Source organism: Gallus gallus, chromosome 12 (genome assembly GCF_016699485.2).
Source record: "Gallus gallus isolate bGalGal1 chromosome 12, bGalGal1.mat.broiler.GRCg7b, whole genome shotgun sequence".
In the NCBI taxonomy this organism is placed as follows: Eukaryota; Metazoa; Chordata; class Aves; order Galliformes; family Phasianidae; genus Gallus; species Gallus gallus.
Genome location: NC_052543.1, coordinates 18,177,045 through 18,201,506, shown reverse-complemented (window position 1 = coordinate 18,201,506; position 24,462 = coordinate 18,177,045). Strand labels below are relative to the sequence as shown.

The window sequence follows — 24,462 nt, the reverse complement described above, 5'->3', positions numbered from 1 at the left end:
GAGAGTGCATGTAGACCTCAGATCTCTTGAAATGTTCCTTAGAGTTCTTCCAATCAATCAAGAGCACAACGTATTTTATAGCAATTCCACTTCTGTCACAGACATTTCAGCCTTCCTGACTTGTGACTTTTTTTCTTCTTTCTTAGTTATTTTTCATTTTAAGAGAGTTTGGAGGAGGATCTGCCAAGCTGTGATATCATACACTACACATTCCGTTCATCTGGAATTTCAGAATCAGCAAAAAATTCCAAACACTAATTAAGCAGCTGTAATCTTCTATGTGTCTAATTAGAAAACACTGCATTTTATAAGGCATCCTTAGAAGTTGGTTGGGCCTTAAGAAGTAACAGAGAGACACACTGCAAGTGGCTGCAGTTTGTAAGTGAGGTTAATGCAATATAACCCTATTATATTTGCCTAAGACTAATATGCAAACCCACTAGAAATGCTTGACGAACTCATGTGAAGATCGTTGTAGTTTTCTAAGGCAACAGTAATTACACTAAGAAGCAAATTCTTAGTTTAATACTCTAATGAGTCGTAACTGTAATTGACCTCCACTACCATTAGGTATTCTGGAAAATATAATATTCTGCCCTCACGTTCCACTGTTTACACACACAAGAGGTTGAATGCAGTTTGTCGGCTTTTATTTATTTATTTTTAACAACAGGGTTATAAAGTGCCTACTTGGACTTTTAGGAAGTTATGATAATTATGTTTACGTGGGAATATCTAATCACCATATTTACACACGTGCATCCAATTATAAGTAACGTCACGCTGATGCCAAGAGGATACTCAGAGCAAACAAGGTAGCACTTCTCAGTTGGCTTATTATTTACTGCTGGTAGTTTATTATCTCTTTTCTTTTTTCTGTTTTTAATTTATTTTTGGTGAAGAATTACCTAGTTCCCCCAGAAGCACCCAATAACAGCAAATAAACATCCCTGCTCTGGAGCACACAGAGGCACTTAAAGCTGAGCAAACCTCCACACCGCACGGATCCACAAAAGCCTCCCAAACTTTGTAATGTTTTGCATTGACTGAGAAATGCTAAATCAACCAGGTGCTCTTCTTCAAAGCACAAGACTGGGAGGGTTTTCCTACATCAGCAATCCCTGTCCTACCCCGCCCTTCCTCAGGATGTTGTATGCTCCCATTCACAGACAACCCAGAAACACCAAGGTTTTCGGCTCCTGCTTTCCCAGTGGAAGTTGGTTTTGCTTTAATTGCTTAGAACCCACTGATTTCCAAATGAAATATTTTTATTACTAGGCTATATCCATGTGCTTCTGGGCTAAAGACACTTTTAGCTTAAGTAGTTCTTGCCTCTCTGCTGGTGAGAGCAATGAAGAGCCCATCTGCCTTCATTCTCAAGGCAGTCATTTCATTCTTAAGAGGGCTGCAGTAGCTTTTCCTAGGCTCTGTTCTAGAATCATAGAACCACCAAGGCAGCAGAAGACCTCCATGGTCATCCAGTCCAACCATCCACCTACCACCAGTATTTCTCCACTAAACCACCTCCCTTAGTACCAAATCTAAAGGCTTTGTGAACATCCCCAGTGACTCCACCACTCTCTAGGCAGCCCATTCCAGCACCTGATTGCTCTTTTGGAGAAGAAACTTCTCCTAGTATCCAACTTGAACCTCCCCTGGCGCATCTTGAGGCCATTCCTTCTAGTCCTGTTGATAGTCACATGGGAGAACAGGCTGACCTCCACCTCACCAGAGGTTAGTTAGACTCAAGACTGTAGCTGAAACTCAAGACATTAGTTACAAGTCTTGAGTACATGTGCCATCTGAGAAATGTGAGGCTGGACACGGGAGAGAAGAAAGCAGATGTGAAGTTACGTAGGAGTAAGGAGGTCTGACCAAAGAGAGCACCAAAACAGAAACCACCAGGGATTCTTCCAACACCAAAGGCACAAAAGGGGACCTACCTCTATAGAGTGTGAACGGTCAAAACCTCTCCAAAAGGCATCTTCAGGCAATACTGATTTCTCTACATAAAAGTAAGGAACTCCAAATCCAAATGCTGGAGATAATAAAGTTCTTCCTTCCTTTCATTAAAACAAAACATTGCACAAAGATGCACCTGCCTGAATTACTCAGCCTTACATACTTGGAGCAGTCCATTACTGCTATAGAATATCTAAAACAACTGGATAATTGTCTTGCTAAAATAACATGGGACTGATGGAGTATAAAGCACAGGAAACAAGACAGACTGGAGTCTCTGTAAGTGCATTTGCTTGTGTGGCAACATGTAAATAAATACTGTATCAAACTCACTTTGATTTCCTTAGAGATCCTAGTGCAATATTTATGGCTTTTCAAACTTGACGGATTTCTTTTGATAAGGTTTCAGATACTAATTGCTCTGGAAGTGATAGACAGTTCACATCCCATAGGCAATTTGTAAGATCTGTGTAAACAGACACTCAGAATACAGCCTGAGATAGCTCCTGTGGCTGCGGGTGATGGAAACGCTTACCAAGTTACAGACAAGCACTCTTTCAGCACAAAGAACACATGGTAACAAGCAATTCATGGTTCTAATCACACATTATGCTTTCTATACTCTACATATTTCAGGAACTTATTACAAAAACTTCTGCTTTTTAATTTGGAGACTGTTCCATTAGTAGGCCCAGGGAGTGGTGGGGTCACCGTCCACGGAGGTGCTCAAGAAACATTCAGATGTTGTACTAAGGGACACAGCCTATGGGGAAACACTGGCTGTAGGTGGACAGTTGGACTGGATGATCTTGGAGGTCTTTTCCAGCCTTGGTGATCCTACAGTTCTGTTTTGTCTTTGTCTTGCTTTTGCCTTTTACTACAAGAAACTCTTAATATATATGTTTAGTCTTTTCCATAAAGGCAGGGCTGCCACTTAAAAAGGCCTCTGTAGCTACTGTGGGAAAAGCAATTAAAACATTAGGATTACAGTTACCATAAAGCTGAATGGGAGAATGGTATTTTGAAATTAATATTTGCCAAAAAAAAAAAAGGGATATTTTATCATTTTTAATAAGAACAGTGTGGTACAATACACTATTAGTTTTTATACGCCTTACTGAAAGTTACAGAGATTAATCCTGTCATTAACAGCTCCTATAATTTATATATTATCACCTACTATGTCACTTTCAAGTCAGACAGGCGGGAACTGTTACTCAATGTGAAACAAAAGCTCAGCAGCAATTCCCGTAATGTGTAAAAATTCTACTTTGTTCCACATTGCAAGAAACAGATGTGAAATTAAGAAAATGAAGAATCCCTTCCCTGCATAACAGTCCCAAGCAACCCAAGCTATAATGGTAGCAATACAGCATATTAGTGCATCATTTTGAGATATTCCAAAATGAAAGGTGAGGATCATCCTGCTATGCTATCCCTAAGGACAACTGAGCCCCAGGTGTGGTGAACACACTCTGAGTTAGGTTTGCACTTCTCTTGGTCTTGCTCCATAAGCCAAGCATGGCAGTTAACCATATGGGATCCGTGCTCTGGGGTTGTGCTCTGCGCATGGCTGGAGTGCAAACTGCATCTGCTGATAGTGACAGCATATAAACCTCACAACAGAATGATTTTTGGAGGACAATTTACAGCTTTTCTTCTGTTTTTGCTCCAACTGCTTGCATTTCTTGGTGTTTAAATTTCTCTCAAGTGGTACTAACAGATTGTTTTGATAGTGACAGTAAATTTAGGCAATGATAAAGTCCAACTGAATACCTGATGAATGTCCTGTGAATTCATTTGGTATTCTTTCCTCACTAAATTTTGCTGACTGCTTGTAGGGGACGTTCGTAACTTCAAACATCACTGGGATTTGATTGCTTAATCAAAGTCCTTAGCCCTGAATAACACGAGCTGACCGGGAGGCTTAATGCACTACAGCTGTTTGCATGAGCATGCAGAGGGAAAGAGAAGACAAAGGACTGTCAGGGAAAGATGAACTCCTGGCATTACTTACCATGCACTTGGCCCTACCCAACCCCCAGTGCTCCTTTCCACCCATACCAGTTTGTCTGCAACCACAGCGTCATGCCTGGAGTTTTGGGCAGTTTTTCCTCCTTCATGGTTTTATTATAATAGTAGAGCTGCATGAATTATGCATTGTACACATTTCTTTTGTGAGCCTACAGCCCATTTCATTGCCCTGCCAGCACTTTGGATCAATTTTTTTTTATCTTCTCTTCTTAAATAATTGCCGCATAATTTAAAGGCATCAATCTGGGTGCAAACACTGCTCGATAGCACTCCCCTCAGCTTCGTGCTCCGGGGCAGCCAGGTAGCAGTACTGCTTCTGGGCCACAACTGCACATTTTAATAAAAAGAGTCATGAATAATGAACAAGATTCATCTCAAGTTAATAAGATATTTTTTGCTAAACAGTCACCTGTACTAAAACTGACAATAGCGCTACTCAACAGTCAACCGTTGGCAAACGAAGATATGAACTATCCTTGCAGATAGAGCAGGAAAATATACCCTTAATATGAGTGAATCCATGTTCAGAATTTAGCTTAGGAAAGTACAAAAGCACTGCTGGTCAATTAGGGCCGATGATGATGATGTGGTCTTTGACAAAGAAAGCAGAATCATCTGTAATGGAGTATTTACCCACATTGTTTAAGGAACAGCTATAACTTTACTGAGACCTGTCGTTGTTCCCAGCAGCTCTGTAGAAAGTGAAAAGCCTTTCTGAGGCACATTAGGAAACATCTGTAGGATAACCAGAAGAATGCTTTGCTATTTAGGTGTTCCACTTGAGATTGTGTTAGCATGCGGCAGCTACAGGAAAGGACACTGCCACACAACAACACACTCCTGGAAACCAATCAGACACGAATCCAGGAACAGTCAGATCCAAGAGGGTGTAAAGCAGTGAGGTAAGGGGGTTAATGAGGTGGGAACTGTTATGAAGACGTGAAGCCAAAGAAGGTGATGGGCAGACTGAGAGGTCATCTCTCCATCCTGAGATGGAGATCAATCATAACTACAGCATCTCTGTGGTTTTTCAAAGCTTTTCTTAAAACCTCCAACACCGACACTGTGTAACTTCCCCACAAGGTCTAGCAGGGCATAATGCACTGGAAGAGAATGGGGTGATGCTGCAGGTTGCACTGCTGTCATCTCTGCACCAAGCAAGCAGTCCTTCCCCACTTTGAGGCAGTAACTCCTGCAAACATAACTGTGCCCCTGTGCGTATTGGCACTGGTTTATGGTAGCAGGAGCGGGATATACTGTATACACTCATGCATGAAAATGCATGCAGTGAGTGCAATTTCCAATGCCCATTATCAGTGTTTGCCATCCCTCTAGTCACAAACAATGCAAACACACAAATCGATGTCACACACATTAATGAATCAGAAGCACAAATGAGGAAAATGCACCAACTGGCCAAGTTTTGTGGCAGACTCATCCTCACAGCCATCTGCAATGCATTCAGGGCTGTGCTTGCTTCCTGGCCCCATGACTCCATGCCCACCCAGGACATGGAGCTCCACATGAGAGTAATAAAAAAGGTGAGAGGTCCTCATCACCTGAAGCCCAATCAGTAATCACCTGCATCTGCTGCATCTCCATTTGTCAGTATCTAAAATAGTTAAATATTTGATGGCTGCACATAATTGGCCTGGCTTATCTCTCCCTAACAGCCTCCAGCCCCACTTGATGGCTGGCTACGCCACCCGCGTGGCACTGTAACCGTTAATGAGTACCGCACCGTGCCTTTTGGGACTGTGACAAATTTCTAACTTGAAATTCCCCTGGGGAGAGAAATCAGCAGCAGCCTTTATCTATGACTGAATGGAAAATGTTGTGGAGAGTCTCGTGCTACTGCATTTACCACAGCTAAATAAACAAACCTACTTCAAAAAGGCCTGACGGGCAGCGGACACCATCCCTCACCTACAGCAATCTGCCATAAAGGGTGACAGGCTTTGTCTGACAAACCTCCTAAATTGTCTTACAGTAATGTACAGCTTAGCCTGGTCTTGCCTGAAAGAAAGAAACCCCCAAACGAACTCAAACTGCAATTGTCCAAAGAGCCATGCTGTTCTGGGGGAACCTTACTGTGCATTTAACAACAACCAGAGAAGCCTGCCCAGGCTTCACACCTACATGTTGCATGCTTGGTCACCTCATTTAACTCCAGATGATTTCACATTTCTCCCACCAAGCAATGCACAGAGCTTCATGATGCTCACCCTGTTTGTAAGCTGATCTCAATGAGGAGATGTAGGTTAAAAGAAGCCCACAATAATAATAGCTCGATACGTTCCACAGAACAGCATCAGCATCCCCACGAAGGAACACAGGGGAACCAACAAAGCACCTCTGTGATAGATACAGTCAGCAGCGAAGGGAAAGGAGGGAGAGCCAAAACAAAAGACACAGGGGGACCGACTGAAGCTATTAGTTACTTATGGGCTAACATCAAACGAGAATAAGTACGCTGTAAGCTGAGCACGTGCATAAATGACACACTGCATGTTAATTCTGCACTGTATTTCTGAGCTGCGAGATTCAATCATTGCTTGTACTTCCCCAGCTTGTTCTACACGGAGTGCTGCAGGTATCACCTTAGGGAATGACTCGCAGATTTAATCCATCAGTTTGTTTTCTGTTAAAAGTCAGGGAGAGTTAGCCTAAAAATCTTCCTTTTTTTTGTGCACTTGCTTCAGTAAAGCTAAAGGTCCCTGGGCTTATTTTAAAACATATTTCAATGTGACCTAGTTAATCCTTTAATACCAGCCTTCAGTACCTTTGATCAGCCTCTTACTGTAGCTTTAACAGATTAGATCAAACCTTTCGAAAAACAAAGTTGGTTGTGGAGCATTTTGTAACTGCAGTGAATTAATATTGCAATCAGCTGCAAGGCTGAAACATTTGGCCAAGCAGGGAGGGTGGGCAGTGTGTCCTCTAGGGCAGATCACTGCACAGATACCTCCACACATAATGCCACACCACTCCTCCACATGACACAGGAAAAAAAACACTGTTTACACACAGACAGCCTTTTGACATACACCAGTTGAAAGCAACATCATGGCTGCACATTGAGACGTATGCATCAGATAAGAGAAAATGCTCAAACCAATAACCTGATTCATTTTTCAGCTACAAAACAACACCTCAGCAGGAAGGAGTGCAGGACTTCTGCGTTACGTGGAGCAGTAGTCGTATTCAGAGATCTGGAAACTCAAATCCGACTGCAGAATTAGAGATGCAGTGCTGATGCTGAGGGCATGCTTTCTGTTATGAGCATCCCAAGGGAGGTGAGAGAAGGTCAGACCCTGGCTGACCCTATGAGTGTGGTGCCAGTGGCCATTCACAGTGGGGTGAGGAGAGTAAGGGTTGTGGCAAAATGGTTAGAAGAGCCTGGGAGCCGTCCTCAGATCCTTAATTTATTTTGCATGGAGATCACAAGACGTTAGGACTTTGGATAAATGCCTATTGACTGAACTCTGTCAGATGACAGATTTCACTCTTTAGGCAGCCTCTGTCTACCCTACCCTTTCCAATACCACTTCAATCTTCATTTAGGAGCAAAAGCAATATAACAGGGGAATGCACCACGTGACTAGCTTGCAGATTATCTCTTTTTAAACATGTCACGAGCTGCCACTGATAAAGAAAAAAATCCATTAATGTCACGATCCTTATTATTTCCAAGGTCTGTACTGGAAAGATGAGCCTTCTCTCTACACGGGTTACAAGCACTGGCCATCTCACCTCACTGCCCACCCTGAGACAGTCCCAGTCCAGCAGGGGCACAAACACACAGCAAAACCATAAGGAAATCTGCCGTCTCATTTAAAATTACATCACAAAGTTACAGTCAGAACCCTTCCCGGCCAGGAAGTGAAGTAGCTCTGCTGACACTGAAGGTGAATAAATGATGTATGTCAGATGAAAACTGGGGTCTGAATGCTTGTGTGAAATTCTGTCCTCAGCTGTGACTTATTCTGCAATTCCTGCTCACCAGTCCCAGTCCTGCTGAAGCAGGGCAGATTGCAGGCAGGCACAGGCACTGTGGTGTCACACAGCCAGGCTCCTAGGGAAGCACAAATCCAAAACGTGTTTGGCATCTGTTGTTGGAAGTAGTTCTGATTTCATAAATCACCCAATTAAAACAATACCTGTATGTTCATTATGTCAGAAATATCAGTCTTTTGTGCAGGCAGAAAATAAAGAGTTGTAAGTGAGTTACAAAAGCACATTTCCCTCGTCCAAATTTGGGAATAATTTATCTTGCTCTCTTACCACTAAATATGTTGATACACCTGTACACATGCTGAGTCAGCAGCTTTAGAGAAAGGATCATGTCAGATTAATTTTAATTTCATCCACTCCTATCCCTTGAGAAGCTCTTCCTACTTTTAATAATTTAAATGCTGACCGTGGTGTAAAGTAAAAAATAAATCATGGGAGATGCACTCTGAATGGAAGCTACAACTCTCAATCACTTCTTATTTAAATGAGTTCCATATGCCTGGATCTAAGTTTAATGAAACTTCTATTCCTGAGCTGCAATAACCCTCAGCACGTGGAGCCCTGCACAAAGCACGCTGCTCTCCTGCAGCTCCACGCTCACTGCTACGCTGCTGCAGAGAGGAGAGCAACAGATAATGCTGCTCTGTCCAGAAGTGCTGCCAGGCTGCTGAGAGCCAGCACAGCTTACAGCAGGGTTACTCCCCTTCAGTGGCAGGGGGATCCTGCCTCAGAGGTGCACGCTGATGCTGCTCAGAACAGGCAGCTGTGGGGACATCATTTTCTGGTCACTTGGAGGCTTTAGAGCACAGCAGCATACTTGCTTTTAAATGCTAGCATTTATTTGGACATACAAATTCAACTGCTGCATGGGGACACGTGGCTGGTGGTCGCTATTAATCAACTTCTCCTCTTAGAATAGTCAGGTATTTTCAGTGCTGCACTGTTTGCCCTCAAAGCACGTTTGATGGTACCTTACATATATGAAACGACATGGACCAGGTGCCACTTTAAGGTCCAAGATACGCACCAGTTAAGCCAAACAACCTTTTTCAGTCTTCCTTTTGTGGTTCTTGATTGCTTTGCACTCCTTTTCACTTCCAGCATATCTCCACTGCTCACTCTCCAATGACCAACACCTGGATCTTGCCTCTATTTAGTTTTTTCTCCTGTTCCAAGAAAGACACTTGTGGGCTGAGCCTCAGCCAGCGGGGAACACAATTCTACTTCAGCACTGCTCCCCCACCACTGCTGGGTGGTCTCAAACAAGCCAGGACCTCCACTGCTCTGTACTAATGCTAATACTTCTATCCTTTCTTCTGCAGCCACAAGGGACTGCTTTACCTGCTCCCGTTTTTGGCTTCAACCTTTGTATAGCAGCCCATGAAGGTTGCTCAATGACCGTGTGGCATTTTGAGAAAGAGTTAAAGCAGTGAATCAACACTTGCCACCAGCTTTGCAGATTTTTTGCTTGGTTTCCTGGAGAAATGGAACTTTTATAACCACATTGCCTATCTGCCTGTGAGATACTCCTCTCTAAATTAACTTCTTGCTAATCGGAACCAAATTCAACCAAGCAGCAAAGGTTTATAAGGACATTAAGATAGGAATGAAAGAAGAGAAACTATTAATGCCTCAAGAAGGAAGAAGTGGGGTATTATGGCAGTCTGCTTGGCAGAAGGCAAGAGAACAGCTCTGAGCATTTAGAAGAAGTACAAGAGGTACATCTTTACAAACCCCTGAGCATGCTGCACTGGAAGAAACCGCAGGAAAGCAAAGGCTGAACACTTAGGTTAGCGTGATGAAGTGGGATGGGGACATGAAACACCCCAGGTTAACTGGCATGCAACAAATAGGGCAGGAGAAGCACTGTCATTCCAACAAATACAGAAAAGCAATGGCACCTGTTCGATTCAAAATTTCCATTCCTCTAAGGATATCACCTTAATGGGAATGTGTCATAAGAGAAGGATCCAGCACTGAGAAGCTGATTTAACACTCACATAAACATGTGCTTAGACCCACAGCATCCAGCATTTCTCATTGGCATAGATGCTGCACAGCAGGCCAGCACTGCTTGGATGCAACGAAATCATCAGCTGCAGTCAGGCAGACATGAGATGGTAACGTCCTTGGCCTCTTTGTCTGTTTGTGGTTAATATATACCTTTTTTTCCTCATTTCATTGTTTTTTCAAGGCGTACTGCTTAAATGTTTTTCAGAGCTTTGACGTCAGCTTTGCTTAATGTTGACTCTAAGGGCAGCAGTGGAGAATATTACCAACAACTCTACCTGCTCGAGGGGAAGGCCCCCATACACTGCTGCAGTGATGGCATGGGAATGGCTGAAAATCCCATCAGCCATACTTAGAACCCAAACATTTCCACTGGTTCCAGCCCTCAAAGTGCCCATCGTTGCTTAAAAAGAAAAAAAAAAAAAAGATAAAAGGAGAGAAAATGTGAGCAGAGGAGAAGGCAGGCACTAATCATTTTTTTCTGCAGAGCACAGAAGTGGTCTTAGCACCACTGTAATCAGCAAAGTGCTTTCTGAAAACATGCCTGGTGTCTACACTTCACTACCTACCATACAGCATGAAAGGCTGAGATTGAGATGAAATCAGAATTGCCATCTCTTCTGTCAAATGCTAAAATTTCGTTAGTTCTACTCGATTAAGCTGTGCAACAGAACTAAAAGTTCTCTCAGCTACCGGGGGAAAAAGGCAGGAGAGAGCAGGAAAAGCCTGAACACATCCATTATATGAGAAGATGTGAAAATAACTCTCTGTCAACATTTCGGCTCACAGACAGAGACTACACACGGGTGCATTTCCAACAGCAGTAATAGCATTTGAACAACTGAACCTTAATAAATCCCCTCCTCTTTGGGGGAGACGGACGTCCAGAAGCACATCTAGAAAACGGGTGCTGCAAAGAGATGGACAACTTTTCCTCTGGGTTTTGTTTTTGTGTGATAATAACGACAAATACCTTCAAAACCAAGCAGTTCTGTCTAGGGCTTTTCTACAAAAACAAATGATGGCACAGAAGGACCTGGGATTTGGGACCAGAACTGTGCTGGGAGAAGGCCACTCATGGAGCACCATCTTCAGTGGCCGTAGGCACGTGGGCAGGGGCATAGGGCATCCTGGAGAAACATCAGTGAGTTTATAGGGCACATTCAAACACTATAAGCATATTTAAGCCATCCAAAGAAGCTATCAGACAATTCGTTTCTTCCATAGATTACTGAGATAAATTGAGTGAGGAAAAAAGCAACAGATGTGGTGGTACAGGCTACGGAACGGCAGACCTCAGAATGCACCGTGCCTCTGGAGAATGCAAAGAGAACACAACCTTTAAATAGCTGAATAATGCAGAGACACTTCTCCACGTACATCCATCATTTCCCACCACGCCTGGAAATTTGAAATCTTTTATTCTATGGGATTTTCTCACAAGGGCAGGAAGGCAGATGTCATGAGAGTGTTGGGTATACAGATCTTTCATAAAGATAAGAAAATCTAGGGAAGGGAAATAAAAAGTGAAGAAAAGCCCCAAAGCCAAATTCATTATCTCCCCACAGGCAGGGACAGGATGGGTTTTAGGGCTGGATTTACAAACTTGGCCTTTTGCATGTTTATGGATGCTCTACTAATGGCCACGTGAAACCTGTACACCTTCCTATGACTTTTGCTTTAGTATCACAATGAAACACCAAGGACGACAGAAGGAAGTTGAAAACTGTAGTTAAAACATTAATGAACCCTGCCCTGGACACCAAATGAATCCAACAGAAGTTGCAGCTCAGTAACTCAGTTCCCATACACTTTAACAAAAACAGCTATTTGGCATAAAAAATGTTTCGATCGTTTATATTTTGGAGATCAAGTCAACAGCACAGTGACCTCCAGATAATCCCTGGGCTCATTCCCTACAGACTTTTGTTTAGAGCCCTGAGAAACACAAGACAGAACTTGCTTTACTTTGTGCTGTATGCATATTTTTGGGGCTGGGCTGGGAAGGGGTGAGGGCGCTCTATGTTTCTACTCTTATCTTCCCAATCCATGTATCTTGCAAAATTTGATTAACAGTGTCATAAAAAGCCCAAGCCAAAATCCAAACAAAGTAAAAATGTTTTCACCAACAGCTCTAAAAGTAAATAGCCTATCTGACATTTCAAAACGCTTCACTGTTTCTAAATATACCTAAATGTAATAAAAAGGCTTAATATGGAATGAAACTCTTTGGACAAACCCAACTTATGTTCTGTATATTTGTTTTCATTTTAGCTAGCAAAGCCCCCAGATCAATTATTCATGCAGCTCTTGGGAAGAGAGGCAGCAGGGAGTATTGATCTAGGAGAGCTTTGAGAACATAAAGCAATATAGCATTGTTTTTATGGCACCCAAATCACACAGCTCATCCCGAGGAATGCTGAGATACCATACGTAGGGCTCATTGAAACAGTCACGAAAACTTTCTGATGTTCCTCACATTTCCAAAACTGTTCCTGCATGTGATTTAAGCACTTAATAAGCACTGCCAGGTAGAAGTGCCTAGCAAATGCTGCTGTAGTGTGCAGCAGCTGCCATTGGGATCCCAGTGTGGCTGCAGCCCCATAAGGGCTGGAAAAGTTTCATGATGTTTCAGGGGAGGTCATCCTCAGCTGCAACAGAGCTCATTTCCAGAAGGAAACCATGTGGGTGAGAGTACTCCTGCAGCCCTTCCACAAAGAGATCTGCGCTCTTATTCAAACCCTGGGTTCAATCCTGTGCTTTATCACAAATAATCTCTGGATCACATACACAATGAACGCTCACTGAAGCCAAACTGGAATTAAACAAACACATTTAGGACTTTCAATCATCTTTTCTTCTGCTTACACTTCTCCCACTGCTCATCATGCTGTTATACGTGCACCACATGCCACATTCCCACAGCATTACATTTCCATAGAGGTTCACAGACTGGCTGACACATGACCATCGTTAAGTTTTGACTTAAAAAGCAGTGAAAAGAATGAGGGAGAATCCTACGTGCTCCAGATAACTATTTCAGACAGATACTAACAGCACAGGCAGGCATTTTTCTACTATTTCTTACACTTTAGAGCAAGAGAACAAGTAGAGAAGGGGAGAAAAGCAATTAAAAACTTAAACTGGGCAAGGTGCCATCAGTGCAGCAGGATGGGCTTCAGGGGCTCAGGCTCCAAAAGGAGGAATTATGTCCGAAGCAAATGTTTGATTTGCATTTGTTCTTTTTCAGCTCAGCAACTTCCTGAGCTCCAGATAAACATTTATTTTCCAAATTTCCAGCACTCAGCAAGCACTTCATCATAGGAGGCACTTACATCATTGTGCTGCTTAACACAGTGTAACACCAGGACGCACCAACCTGACAGCACAGCGGCTCCCTGCTGGAAACCTACTGCAATGCACAACTCGTTTTGTCCTAAGGGAGAGGGGAGGAGGGCAGCCCAGATTCATATGTTGAGCCTCCAAGTTGTATTACAATAAAAACTGGGGCAATTCATGGAGATGCCCAAGCTGTCCTCACAAGCCGTTTGCACTCCACTTTATGATGGTGGAAATACTTGTTGACTATCTGGACTTATTTTCAGGATGAATTCCTACTAACACCGGACTAATAGGAAGCTTTATATTTGGCATCATTATGAAGAAAAAACCTCTCAACAACTAATGTATGTAGGCCAACAGAACTCCACTTTAAACCACCAGCTCTTTAAAAATGGATATTTCCAAGCAGTGAATTATAGCCAGAAGGATGAAGGCCTGGAAGCAGACATATTTTAGTACAACAGTGCATTTTTAAGACCAAAATGACCAACAACACAGCAGTGGACAAGGAATGATTCTCTTCTAGCAGATTTCTATTACTGAATTTGCACAGATAAGGGCAGCCCTGAGCACTGCAACCCCAAAACTGAGGGAAAACTGCAGCTGATCCCCCACACACAACTGGGAATTTCTCCCATCAGGAGGGAATTGTTGTGCCTGCACCTCTGGTACCCAGAGGGATAACCTACACTCAGTGCTCAGCAACAGGCCAGGCCTTGGCTTCTTGTTCTTTTCAGGCTTCTTCCATTCTCCTGAATACCCTCAATGAAAGCAACGGCCACCTTCCAGCTGAACTGTTCTGCCTGCTCTTTTACTGTTATTTTTTCATATGTAATTTTAAATGCAGAACAGAAGCTAGAGTAAAAACGTGAGAAAAAGCCATCACGTAGAATTCTTCCCCAGACAGTCCTGTGCTTCTGCGCTGGCCACGAATGTCCCCAGGCACTTCTGGAAGGATGATGAAGTTAGCTTTGCTGTCATAATCAAATTCCAAAATAATTAATTGTGTTCCCTCCACCTTCATGCCACTCACACTTTCAGCTCGGTGCATCACTCCTCACTTCTAACCTGACTGCTGCACCACAACGTCGAATCATTGCAAAGCCGCACTCAGAGGCAGCATGGGGAGGCACGGGCAGGAGCTGATCTCTGCAGCTCTGCTTTGCAAACACTGCCTCAGACCCCTGGGATGGGAGCTGCCAATGAAACACTGCGATTTTCCGATACGCAGTTCGTTCCCAGCGACATCTGATATTCTCTTATGAAGCTCCATCTGCCCAGAGCTGGAACAGGAGATAGCTGTGGTAATTGTGCAGTAACTGCTAGAGACCAAATAGTTTCTATTACACTGGGAGACATACGGAGCGCAATGCACATGATTGAAAAGCATTAACATTGCAGTTGTGACTTCTAAAACTCATCGTTATTTCTAACCTTGGGAGGAAGGAGGAGGAGGAAGGAAAAGAAAATGAAATTATTTCCAGAGAGAAGATTAATTCCTGCAGAACAAGGGTCTCACTCTCCATTACCTGGAACTATTCTGACTTTCCACAAAACACTTTCTATGCAAACCAGAAAACCACCACCGGCGTACAGCAGCCCAGCTTGGTTACAACACTGCAATAGTATCAATTTAGACTAATTGTGGATCTGGCTTGATACAATTAAGATAATTTACTAGCTGTAATAGAGCAGACAGTAGAATGTGGCCATGTAGGAAGGCATCTCCCATCCAAACAACAGAAGGAAATAACTGCCCTTCACTTTCCTGTCTTTCTGGGCACCGGAAACATGCACCTCCTGTCACCTCCCCGTCACCCTAAGATGCTGTTGGGCAATTCTCATCCAGCTGGCGAGCAGGGATTGAAAGGACAGGCAGATGTCAAAGCATGATTGGAAATTCCTTTAAAAGCGACGCAGAAACGTGAAATATGATGACTGAAAGATGACCACATGCCAGCCATGTACCAAAATCCCTCCCAACACAACGGCTGCTTGCTGAGTGCTGGTTGGTGGTCACAGGCCACACACACCAGTGAGAAAATGCTGTCTTCCTTAGGGTCATGGAAACAACATCCTCACAAACCTCCTTGCTACCAACACTGATATTTGTGCTGTTGGCTCCTGGCAAAGAATGGCACCAGACAGACATCACGAACTCTCAGAACACGTCATTTTAGGGTATGCACATGCAGCAGCTATTGCAGTCTCTTGGTGTTACCATTCAGAAGGTACATGAAGAACATAATACAGCCCTTGTGATATACTTAAAACCTTATGGCAATTTAGAGTAGAAGGTTGCAAATATATGATTTGCTGTCACGGTATTTCCTCCTCTCCTGTATCACTGCTTTGCTACTCCCTCACATAAAAACAGTAGGAAGAGCACGTACTGTCTTTCCAGAAATAAATGATATGAGGCCAAGATAATTGCTAAGAGCAGCTGAGCATCCAGGATTAAAAAACACAGGCAACAAGTGTCTTAGAAATTAAAATAATACTGAGAAGATCATGCACAGAAGTAGCTGTGTCAACAATCTCCAGACTATTTTTCAGAAGATACACACAGGTCACATGTTAAAAGGCTTTGAAAGTTCCACAAGGTCTCAGCCATGTCTTCTCCGTATCCACATACTGCTCTGGTTTGCCTCAGCTCGTCTCCTATGCACATACTTGGATACAGTGCATCTAAGATCTTTCCCTGCACCCATACCCAACTAGGGATCTCCCAGTTTCTTTGCTCAACACAACCCCTTAGTACCAACCCTTCAGGCAGGCACTACCACAGAGCTGTTCTCTGAACCTTCTGAAGCATATCCTGAGAATGAAAACCTCTCACGTTGCCACTGCATCCTGAAAGCAAGAGAAGCAGCCTGCCTTACCTCCGGAGTGTGGCGGTGGTCCACACAGCAGCACCATGCCCTGGCCCTGGCGGACGGACACTGTGCTTCTTACTCTGGTCTTGAAGTTCTCGAGATCTGTCAAGAGAAATAACTCAATTAAAGGGAATTGTCTTTTTCTAACAGGAAGGACAGAAGGTTTATTAGGATTCTGCTGCATGACCAGGAAACAAAGTGAGCATCAGTTTACATGAAAGGTTTGTGGAACTGGGTGGGCTACAGAGCAGCAGCAGCCTGCTGCTGAAGTAGCAAAAGGATCAGAAAATGTTCCCAAAGCTGTAAGATGGGAAGAGGACAAAGTGTCGATTTACTCAGGGCAGAAAAAATTCCTGGAGAAAACTCCAGCAACCCCTAATGCTGCTAGAAAGTTCTTACACATTTAAGAATTACTGCCTTAACCCAGTTCTGTTTCCCCACAGGAAACTTGTTACTTGTGCCCTTGCAACCCATGTGCAGAAACCCTTCCTTTCCCATAAGGAAGTCTCTCATTAATAACTATGTTAGCCACACGGTGCTTTAATTAAATTCCATTCCTCCTTCCACCTCTCTCCCTTTACTCTCCTCCAGGGGCCACATGCTGCAGCAAAGCAGCTCCCTCCTGCCTTGCTCGCTGAATTCAAGAGACTTGCTAGGAGGTGATGCTGCATGAGCTCAGCACCAGGCACTGAGCAGCACCATCGGCTGCTGCAGGAGGACAACACACAGAGTCGCTTCAGCAGCCCTTTAACAGTCCCTTGCATATCAATTTCCATTACTTCAGCTCTCAGTGTGGCTGAACCGTGGTTTGGTGACTGCAAACCTGTCGTCAGTGCAGTTAGGAACCAGAAGAAACATGAGCGATAAATATTTAACAGCAAGAATTAGCAGGAACATCATTCAAATGTTAAAAGGGCAAAAAAAATCAAGCCTTGATTTTTATCCCCTGTTGAAAACGGTTTTTGGAAGCACTACTGTGCATACATAAGGAAAGAAATTGGGAGAAATCACTGCTTCATTTCAGACAGATGAGCATGCAGGTCATCACCTCGGAGCAGTCTGAGCTGCAGCTGAGGATGCCCCTGTGGTACCCACTGAAACCACGGCCCCTCCTGACAGCAGATCTTCATTCTCACCATAGTAAATTAATAGTGAAAATAAATACAAATCAGACTTGTGAGAGCTGGGTGGTCAAGCAGATCAGGGGTTCTTGTTATGCTGAGAGCCCTGCTTGTGGACACATCCTGCTGGAGTCAAATTGAGGACAACATACAGGCAAAAAGGGAACTACATTGGAAACAACAAGCAGGAATTTTCTCACAGTGCTAGTAGGCATCAGTAGATCTGCAGCACAGGTCTGGCATACACTGTGCTCTAAGTTTCATCATTTCAGGGATCCACTCCAGTTTTACAATTTGCATTTCAGTTGATTTTAAAAAGATGATGCATGCATAAAAAAAACTCACTATTACTGTGAAAACAGAGACAGTCTGAACTAAACAGTTACAGACCTGCCTGCCTTCTGCTCCAGCTCACAGACAGAACCAAACTAAGGTCATGCTGCCATTTGCATCAGCCAGCTCTGCTGGAAAATCAAACAACTTTGTGGACATGGTGGGATGGGTTGGTGGTTGGACTGGATGATCTTAGAAGTCTTTTCCAACTTTATTGACTCTGTGATTCTAAGATTTTTTGAACTTGAGCAAAATGGGTGCACACAAAAGGTTCAAAATTGGGCGTGAGTTCAAAATTGATCCAAATTTAATCTGGGTGCCAATTTAGCAGGAAGTCTGCATGTGTTTGCTCAAACTCTAAGTAGAGAGATATGGATGCAGTGATCCTCACCAAGACTAAAGGTCACATGTAGTAAGAATAAAGTCATTTCTGATGTAGTCTACAGATATGGAAGAAAACAGAATAACAATTTCTGAGTCTTAAATAATATATAATATGAAAGATCCTTTGTATGGTTATACAGCTTATATATATCTTCTATATGTTAGATAGTGTTAGATAGATCTCTTCCTCTGCCTTTGCACAATCCATTATGCCACATGCATACCCATTCATACATATATGCACACACAGAACATTTCAGAGCTTGCACTGAATTCTGTTTTCAGTTCAGAATTCTACAACAGCCATACACCGGCCTGCTTTAGAAGGTAAGAAAGAGAAATTGCATCAGCTCTCAGCCTGCATGGTTAAACCCACTTGAAGAGCACTCCGGGGAATGCTTCAGTTAATCACCAGGGAGGGAATGGGAGAGGCCTTTCATTACCCATCGTAAGGAACAGCCACTTTGGTGATCCAGCAACTCCTGATTACAACAGCGTGGAGAGAAAGTGCACAACTCGATTGTTTAAACGCAGACTTTGTCCTCTTATTTTTTCTGTGGGGTGGAAATAACCCAATTTGTTGACAAAACAGCCATATGTTTATGACTGGAAAAGGAAAGGATTGCTACCAAGAGCAGTCTGCTTGGATGATCAACTAGGAAACGATGGAAGAATGGTCAAAATCAATGTGAGGCAGCAAACAAAGCAGAGCATTCATCATTACCATTCCCAGTGCAAACTATTGAGTTTTTTAAGTCAACTGTCAATTCTGGAAAGCCTCATGCATGTGCTTAGAAACGGGCTCTGAGAGAAATAGCAAGATTAAGGTAATTATAAAAAGGCTAATGTCTCATCAAACTGATTGGGCTGATGATTCTGACACCTTCACACTTAAAATTTATTTGTGCAATACCTAAATAGTAACACGAATTAACAATAATAATATCATTACGTCTTAAAGACGTTATTAATAAGAAGCTTCATTTAAACACCATCTTGCTACACAACCTTTCCTGAGAATTTAGGAGCTGCATCCGTATTGCTGAATGGCTGCAAAGCGTACAAATTAGTGATGAGCTGATTCAAGAGGTTCTTCTGCTCTCACATGCTGTGCCAAATGGGCAAAAACATTTTCTACAAGCTTCTGCTCAAATGGGTGCAAAATATTGCACTGAAATTTGGCACAGCTGAATTTCCTGTGGACAGAGGAAATGCTTGGTCGACACAAGTGAAACTCACTTGTTGCTGGGTACCACCCCGTGGGAAGCTTTCAGGCTGGAGTAGCACTCTAACACTTATTTTCCTGTTTCTGTTGTCTTCCAAAGAAAACACGGTTATCCAGTGCTCTGGCTGGAGGGGAGTGAGAAATTACTGCCTGTACTTTTAACATTAAAAAACCAAAGGGATAGGAAAGCAGGCAGAAGAATAACTCTGGCAGCTGAAGAAGGACACTGAATTCACAGAGTAAACACTTCAGTTGTGTGTGTGCCCCCAAAAAGCTTTACTCACCTCTACACTCTGCCTTGCCTTGCCCCCAAACCCAAGGATTCTGACTAGGATTTTTATTCTTATACGTTATTAAAAATAAAACAAACCCTAAACCAACCACACAAACACCCGGAAGACATACTGGGACAGCAAGCTTTCGGCACATTCTGGAGGACTATGACACTTCCACACTTCCCTCATCACCAGCTCTTTCCACTGGAAAGTGCAGGTGAGCAGATACCACCTGGGCAGCCCACGTTTTTGCTCCTGGGACTTGGCCACACAGTATGTAAAGAGTCTGAAAATAATCACATTATGATTAAGCATTTCACGCTCCCCACAGGGTACTACAAACTCCATATCAGAAATAAGAAACACGGTCACTGTAGAACAGTATGGTTGAATGCTAGATACAACACACTGAGCATTAGTAAACAGAAGGGAGACAACGTGATGAAGGAAAACAATGCCTGGAAAAGATAAGTTGATTAAATTTTAGCATGCAGGCATCTTTGTAACTTAATTAAAATTTTTTGGGTGGGAATTGTTTCAATTACAGTGATCTATCACAGCCTAGATCAAGAAAGAAAGGAGCCTTAATTTCAATAAAAAAAATATTTACACATGAAAACAAGCAAAACATGACCAGAATTGAGGACTGCTAACACGGGTAGAAACCACTTCCAGTTGGAGCCAGGATCCCTGTGTGGGCTTGGGTAAAAATCTGGTCATCCAACAACTCAGATGCTCACGGCATGAAGCAGCATACGACCATTAAGAAACAGGCTTTCTGTTTGCACGATCGATGCGTATCAGATGTAGGCAGGATGTAAACCTACCCTAAGTGAACAATGCAGCATGCAAACTCAGTACGTCTTTTCACTTAGTGAATGCTTGGTGAGCCTTGGAATCAAAGTTTGTTCTTTTGAGAGAAAGTCTGTTCTTTGAGTGGCGAGGTAATGAAATAGCTGCCCAGTGAGGCCGTGGATGCCCCATCCCTGGAGGTGTTCAAGGCCAGGCTGGATGGGCCCTGGGCAGCCTGGTCTCATATTAAATGTGGAGGTTGCCGGCTGTGCCTGTGGCTGGGGGGCTGAAGCTTGATGGTCTTTGAGGTCCCTTCCAATCCAAGCCATTCTATGATTCTGTGATTCTTTTAAAGAAGGATTTCAGAAAGTACATCAAAGCCCGAACAAGTCAGCAGGACCAGATTAGCTCACTGCTCTGCAGGTTCTTGTACTGTGGCCAGCAGGGAGAAGACCTGTGGTTTTAGTATTTACAAACATTCTCATTTACAGCTCCACTGATTGTTCTATTTTTAAGCTATCTACCCAAGCAGAATATTCAGAGCATTTGTACTCCAGGCCCACTTCACTCCCCTTCTTGACTACAACGTGGAAATAATTCAGCTGCTGAACTCAGCACGCCCTGGGAAAAAGAGTGAAACAATGAGGCTTCCCTTAGGAGGCTGTGAGTCTCAGGTCATTGGTGATCTGACAGAGAGATCCCTATTTTTTCTGAAAGCTAAGCTCTGTTTAGCCTTTCTTTGTTAGCCAGAGGAGTGTTTCCATGGTTTTTCCTTCTTAGGCTATTTATTTATTTATTTAATATGTGGCATAATGTTATTAGGATCCAAAATGCTTTCGTAATTATGCCAGCTCGAAAATTTAAGAGAGACCTCTCCCTGCAAGAGGGCTATTTTAAAACGACCATAGAAAAACAAAAATATTATGGAAAATTACATGAATAGTAAATGACTCAAATTGATTGTGACAGGTGTCTGCATGTCTTTTAGAAAGCCAATTTATGTGACTGTATCCTGTAGAAAGAAGCACTGCTGTACATCTCTTTGAATGGCACACTGTCAAAAACTCATACACCATTAGTGAACCCTTTGTCATCACATTTAAGATTTTTTTTCCTAATGATTAGAAAAGCACTGTCAATGCTGTTTTTATCTATTATTCTTGCTGAACTGGGATGAAAACTATTTCTCCTTTAAATATATTCCAGCCAAAACACACATATAACAATCACTTCTTTATACATCACTGAATTTTAATTTCCAAAAGAAAGAGTGACTAATATTCAGGCTTAGAGGAAAAAAAAATGTCTTTGTGATGCTATATTTTACTCAAAGTCTATCTCTAGAGATTTCTGTGAAGTATATTTGATAACACATCAGTGATATTGCTGTAGTGAGTTGATGCTAATAGCAAGCAGCTACCAAAACATAATACCTCTATCTCTACGTCTATCTATATCTTCTAATGTATTATTATTTTTATAGAGCGAGCTATTCAACCTTAACAGAGGATGTATAAGATTGATAGAAAAACAAAGGATTGTAGCACAGAATCCCAAGCAAGATGATTGCAAAGGCTTTGATAGAGAAGACACAGGATGTAAACAGAGGTCTTGAAGCTATCAATACAAACCCATAGTCTCTAATAAAGGAAAGCCTTGAGACTGACAAAAAGTGGGTTTGTGTATAACAAAAGAACAAGAATCCAACCAACATAGAACTTGTGTATTAAACCTTTAATTGATGAAGCGAGAGCAAGTAATTCCGTAGTACTAGCTAGATTGCGTTAATGACTTTCCACACAAATTGCATGGGGTGTGGTGTTTGGTATTCCACACTTGAGTCTTGGTTATCATTTGTAGACAAGAAACTTGCATGGATCAAACAGAATGTGGTAAGTTAACAACCAGCACACGAGAAAACCAAAACAAGTTTGTTCACTGCCAATTTGGGGCATTTCTTAGCAGACAAAACACCCCTCTTCCTATTCACATGAAATGAACTCTGGAGAACCATGCACTGAGCTCCCCAACAACAGCAAGTATGGGAAACAGTGCAGTGATGCCAGGTAAGGTGTAGTTACCTCTTCATCTACATGAAACAAACTCAAAATCCACTTATGTACACACATACAACCAAGAAACTGAAAGTCAGTTTTCAAGCATGACTTAAAGAGGTTTACGAAGCATAATGCAATTTTCCTTCTCAGATCCATCACATAATTTTAAGATGATCTCAGCAACCTAAAATTCAGAATGATGTTTAAGGTCATATTTGCTTCTTGCATCAAAGTCAATGGGATTTTTTTTTTTTATTAAAGGCCACATGGTGTGATGTCAAGGGGATTCAGAACAGGCTGCCAAAGACATCTTGTTTAACAAAACAGCAACCAGAGGAATTAGCTAAATCTTCCTTGTTCCAACTGAATAAAGAACCTTCTAGAGAGAGATAGCCCGTATGTCCTCTTCCAAAGGGTTTTCACCAAATCTGCCTAACACCAATACACACACAGAGCACACTTTCATATCCTGGATAATATACACAACCAGATGGAAAAGAAGTCATTTGCATCACTGTCCATGAAATAATATGACTTCACGGGATGCAGACTATAAACTATGCTAATTTAGCGCATAATACAGTCTTCAAGACGGGATTCTAGTGCATCTCAATCAATTACAGATTTTAGAGGACACTGGTTTCAAGAAATCCCAGTCTGTCTATAAGAAGGCAGGCTGAAAGCACTTTAACTGATGACTAGCACCCACAAAAGCATTAAAGCTTTTTGCTCTTGAAACACTTGACAAGATTTGCCTCTAGATATTTATGGCTCTAATATCTCTAAACACTGTCTCTATAAAACCTGTGCCTGACTTTTTAAAAGCAGGGTTTTATGTCACCCCTTTCAAAAACACACAAAGATTAAGTTCCTCTGCCCATGTCCTTGCTGTTGTGTCAAGACTACACAGCCGGCTCTGCGGCTCAAAATAAAAACCCCTTTGATACAGAGCTTAATAGAATTTTAGTTTAAGAGCTGGTGTTCAAATGAATAATTTTAGAGTCACTGATTTGAGAAAAGGTTTACAAGTCTGGGGATGAAAGCTTTATAATCTGCCCTTTAGAACAGAAATTTCACTGGGATTTCTACTTTACTGAAAAAAAAAAAGTTTTAGATGTAAACATCTTAAAGTTCTCCCAGTCTGCCTCCCCTTTGGAAAACAGTTTAGGTTGGGCTTTATAACTGCAGGCAACAAACAAGGTCCTGCCTGAGCATCCTTACCAAACAGCCTGCTCCAGTTCCATGACTTCCATAATGGAAATGATCCTTCTCACGAGATGAAAAATCCCTCAGATAAACCTTTGCTGCTTGTTGTAGGGACACCTGCAGCTGGAGGAGCCTCATGGTGGGGTTTGCTCTGAATTTAACTCAGTGATGAGAAGAGACACATACCTGGAGGACTGGCAAGATGAACCCAAACTCTGTGTCCATAGGGCAGGCATGCTGCCTCACGTGAGGGAACAGCTCTGCCAACAGCCACACTGGTGTTACAGGAGGGAAAAGCTGGTGTGTCTGGATGTGCACACTCATGAGCCTCATCAGTGGCTCCCCAGCACTGTGCACTAGCACTGCCCAGGGACAGCTTCCCACGTGCTCTGAAAGCAGACACTGCAGAGACTCATTTAAGAACACAGACCAGCACCACTGAAGTCAAACATCTGACTAAGTCTGCAGAAGATGAGTAAAACAACAGGAGCCAGCAAGAAAAACAGAAATACATGTGAGCAGCTCTTGTGTTCCTCCCAAGCCCTCCCCACCCTGCCAGTCACTCACATCTCTGACCTATGCATATCATCTCTGACTGTGACATCTCTATCTGGATTCTCATATTGAGACGATGTTTAAATCTTGCCAAGCCTTCCTGCCCCCCATCCATCACACATGCACTGATCTGTCTATCTGCATGGCTACAATTCCTCCTCAGGCCTTTCCCTTGCATCTCAAAGACTGCAAGAGCTTTTCCTGTAGCGTTATAAATGCCGCAGGCCAAAACACAGCTGCAGAAGCCCTGGATCCTGCACTGTGCTGGGTTCCCTC

The 24,462-nt window shown here is 42.8% G+C and overlaps 1 protein-coding gene across 3 annotated transcripts in view; it reads right to left on the bottom strand.

The window, feature by feature from the left end:
- The window catches only part of CNTN4 (contactin 4), a 258,279-nt gene that overhangs the window by 68,479 nt on the left and 165,338 nt on the right, over nucleotides 1-24,462 (bottom strand). For all 3 annotated transcript variants that reach the window (XM_046900033.1, XM_414435.8, XM_025154515.3), the window contains exon 6: nucleotides 16,245-16,340. In XM_046900033.1, coding sequence (XP_046755989.1) covers nucleotides 16,245-16,340 — 96 coding nt within the window. The remainder of the gene's footprint in view (nucleotides 1-16,244; nucleotides 16,341-24,462) is intronic.